Source organism: Mytilinidion resinicola, assembly GCF_010093595.1.
Source record: "Mytilinidion resinicola strain CBS 304.34 unplaced genomic scaffold BDZ99scaffold_9, whole genome shotgun sequence".
NCBI classification, from domain to species: Eukaryota; Fungi; Ascomycota; class Dothideomycetes; order Mytilinidiales; family Mytilinidiaceae; genus Mytilinidion; species Mytilinidion resinicola.
In genome coordinates, this window is record NW_022985445.1 from 955 (window position 1) to 4,896 (window position 3,942).

The window sequence follows — 3,942 nt, forward strand, 5'->3', positions numbered from 1 at the left end:
CCAATTGCTCGTGCCTTTCGAACTGACAACTGCTGCTTAAATTCCACTCTCTCTGCAACCGCCTTCTTTTCTATCCGGGGTGTTGCTGGTGGTACCCCTAATATGCTGTCTGCTGTAGTAACGCCCCATACATCGTTGTCGGGCTTATCGGCGTCCTTAATTGCAACTATCGTGCTGGCGCGTATATCCTAATTAATCGAAACAATCTTATCTGTGTCCCTGTTGGCGACTACTATATTAGTTATTGCTTTGGCTTCTATAACTGCCTCCTCTTTATTAACTGCTACCCCTAAACGCGCTTAATATCGCTAACATCTCTATTCCCCCTCTTCGCATTCTACTCGCTCTTAGTTCCTATCTATTGCACCGTTAATTATCTTTCTTATACAACCCCTACCCACAATAAATCCCTATATTTCCTCCTCAACATCCTCCCCAAAATCCTGCTCGTGAACAACGCCCCTTTTATCTATTCGGAATCCGTGCATAATTATTGCTTCACTCTTCCGCCCATCACGCCCTACCCTTCCGCTCTCCTGCGCGTAATGCCGCATTTTTCGAATTGTTCCAATATGCACTACCGCTCGAATTGTTGGCGCATTAATACCCAACCCCAATGCGTTCGTGGCCGTAAACACCTGCTGTTGCCCTTTAGTTAACTGCTTCACCAACTCGCTCTTCTCCTTGCTGCTTCCCACGTTTCGGTGGAAACAAACGCACTCTAAAACTTCTGCTAATCGAATTGTCTTCTTTACCGTGTCGCAATATATAATTACCTGCCCCCCCGCGTGCTTCTGCTTTAAACTCTCTACCAACTCAACAACTGCGTCTTCTTCCTATTGCATGTTGTATTGTTAAATGCGGTATATAATGTTTTTCCGCGTTGTTAGCCCCCGAAACCACTGGCATTCTTCCCTGGCTGGCAACCCCATTAATCGAATAAATTCCTCCTCTTCTCGGGGCTGGATTATTGCCGTTAAATACACTAACTGCGTTTCTATTATAACCAAATTCCTTAACGCCAATATCCTGCTCCTCCACCCGCCTACTAAATCCAAAATTACGTGGTATTTGTTAATTACAATCCGGTCTAACTGTCCCATCAACCGCTGTCGGTTGATAAAATTGCTAAATGCCTCCCCAACCGCCGACTCCGGCGTGACCAACACGACCTGCGCCTATTTTTGCGGACTTTAACTGTTCTATTTAACGCAACTAATACCGGCTTTATTGCAACGGCTTTTTATATCCTCCTGCAACGACACTAATAGCACAACTACTACTGTTACGCCTGTTGAACACGATGCTGGCAATATAAACAACACGCTCTTACCTCCACCTGTGCCTATAATAGCAACTACCGGGCTCTTATAGTGTATAATAGCCTTTAATACTGGTCTCTGCACGCCCCAAAATTCGGCCTTTTCGCCTACTAACGCTTTCAACTGCTGCTCTATATCCACTAATTTTATTATCTTCCACCGTCGATATTCCTCCTTAATAGCCTCCTTTCTGTTAGCTGCCGCGCGGGTTCCTTTCTTTAGCTTGGTCTGTATCGCGCACAGGAACTATAAAAACCAATGCCACTCTGTGCTGACCCTCCGCAACTGTGCCCTTCTTGCCTTAGTGCTAAATATCGACTCTATAATCGACCGACTGTATATTCCCCCTCTAATCCTAGATCTATAGCCGGTCTAGATATTAAATGCTTTGTCTTTATTATCTAAATCGTCCTCGTCGCCCTGCACCACCGCCTTTATAACCGCCTTAGAATTAATATATCAACAGTATATAGCCTTAGTGCCGTGTCTCCATGCTATAATATTCAACTTAACCCCTATCTATCGCAACAACGCTCCTTGCAATGCCATCTTTAAACGGTTGGAATTCTATTTCTTAGGTGACGGGACTGTGTTCTTTCCCCCTTTATCCTCGGCGATGTTTTCGGTTTCTTCTATTGCTTCGTATTCTTCTTCTCCTTACTCTTTATCCTTCTCTTTATCCTCCTCTTCTTTATCCTCTTTATCTTCTGCGCTTGCTGCATTATTAATTTAAACCCGCCTCCGCTTCCTCTGTAGTATCGTCCAACCCTTTTCGGGCTCGGGCTCCTATATAAATGGACTGATCTCTGCTGGTTAACCGCCCTATACACTCTCTAACCTCTGCTAAAATGGCAACACCAACCACAAATAATACACCACCAATTCGCCCACCGCGCGTGGCAAATATTGGTGGATAACCTTAGCCTTTCCACTAACTTTTATACCTTTATGGTATGCCGTTATATATACCACTAACCCGTCCTTAATAAAAATCCCCCTACTATCGCTATTCGGGCTGTTTTAATGCTGCACCGTTATTAACTCTATTCCACGCGCTGGCAACCCACCCGTTATATGCACCAACGCTGCCAAATGCTGCCGGAATACTCGCATCGCTCGTGCATACTTTTTAATCTCCTTCCCCTTCTATGCTAACCCTTGCTTGCCTTTTGCTGCTATAGCGGCTGCTGGGTCGCTGGCTCTAATATTAATAAACCTCTTCCTAATCTTCTGCTCCTGGCTGACCCGATTACTTAACCACCTCTTTCTATGCACGCCCCTAAATCCCAACTCTTAATTTCGCGGGTCCTCGATAAAACTCTATCCCGACTGTTGCTCGGCTGGGTTATCTACTAAATGCGCCCAATTAATAGCTGGCAATGCAACAGCTTTCTGTCCACTTAACAGCCCCCGCACAACTTAATCGACCTCTTCCAACAATAATAAATCCCGGTGCAACTCGACCCGGGCTGTCTCTACTAACCCGTGGACTATTAAACGCAACTAGGGCATGCTAAATCGAATATTACTATATAACAACGTATTATCCATCTACTTAATTACGCCCTCGGCATTAGTGGTGTACCGGATCTTTATCCTATACGCCTTTAACCGCTGCAACTAATCCACGGGGTGCAGTATTCCGCTATATTAAACCAACGTTATAAACCGGTCTGCTATCTCTTGCACAAATTTAAAATGCGCCGGCGCTATTTCCTTAGCGTCTTTCTGGCTGAAATGCTCCTTCTATTATATATCCGCCGCGCGCTTTTTACGCATCTTTATGGCCTGATATAAAACCAACATGCGGGATATATTAACAATAGCTGCAATCTTGGGCGTGTATATTAACGCGCTTTCCCAACCGTATTGCTGGCTAATGCCTAAAACGGCCATGCCGCTAATTAATGCGCTGGTATACTTGTTGTCCGTGAACAGGTGGTCTAACAACGCTAATATAAATGCTAAAACGGCCTCCTCCAACCTCTCTTGCTCCTCCTCGTTAATTATATAACTGTTGTTGCTATCACTGCTGTCGTCGCTAATATCACTATTATTGCTATCCTCCTCTTCATCCTGCCCTACTATTATCTCGATCTTTGCTAACGCTAACCCCTGTTTGCCTATTAACCTAAATACTGGCCTCTAGTTCTAGATATCGCCCTTACTCTCTAACTTTTCTATCTCCTTGCTGCAAATCGGCTCTATTCTGCGGGTTCTCTAAATATAACGGACAATGGCCAACCAACACGCGCTGTATTTAACTATTGTCTTGCCTGTCTGGCGTGCGCTGAACGGCTTCTTGTTTGTTTTGTTGCCGGTTTCACGTCGATTAATATAATTTATAGCTGCCAATCCAACCACGCTGGCTTTAGATGCTTGCTGCGCCTTCTAAATTACTATCTCAACTGCAAAACACAAATTGGCCAACGCTCCCTCTCTCTTCTCGGGCTTGCGCATTAACAACTCCAACCACTCGCTATCTAATCTCTTTAAATGCTTTGCCTATCCGGCGCGGTTTAACTATGCATTGACCTCGAATCGGTTGTCGTCGGCCTAGATCTGACTACTCGCTTCCTTATCGGCTCTCTCGATGTTAATTATTGCCTGTGTAAATGCG

The 3,942-nt window shown here is 44.9% G+C and overlaps 3 protein-coding genes across 3 annotated transcripts; all 3 read right to left on the reverse strand.

The window, feature by feature from the left end:
* Nucleotides 1-410: 410 nt before the first annotated feature.
* BDZ99DRAFT_487892 (uncharacterized protein) lies at nt 411-2,044 on the reverse strand (the record flags this gene model as incomplete). The annotated part of the gene is made up of 6 exons (XM_033722869.1): nt 411-469; nt 608-836; nt 987-1,178; nt 1,212-1,568; nt 1,599-1,642; nt 1,984-2,044. 6 exons carry the CDS (start codon nt 2,042-2,044, stop codon nt 411-413), a joined length of 942 nt encoding a protein of 313 aa, XP_033576810.1.
* A 1,027-nt stretch (nt 2,045-3,071) lies between these two features.
* BDZ99DRAFT_387481 (uncharacterized protein) lies at nt 3,072-3,278 on the reverse strand (the record flags this gene model as incomplete). The annotated part of the gene is made up of 1 exon (XM_033715522.1): nt 3,072-3,278. A coding segment is annotated over one exon (207 nt), but the record flags the coding sequence as incomplete, so codon positions are not given.
* A 264-nt stretch (nt 3,279-3,542) lies between these two features.
* Nucleotides 3,543-3,713, reverse strand: BDZ99DRAFT_387244 (uncharacterized protein; the record flags this gene model as incomplete). The annotated part of the gene is made up of 1 exon (XM_033715514.1): nt 3,543-3,713. A coding segment is annotated over one exon (171 nt), but the record flags the coding sequence as incomplete, so codon positions are not given.
* Nucleotides 3,714-3,942: the final 229 nt, after the last annotated feature.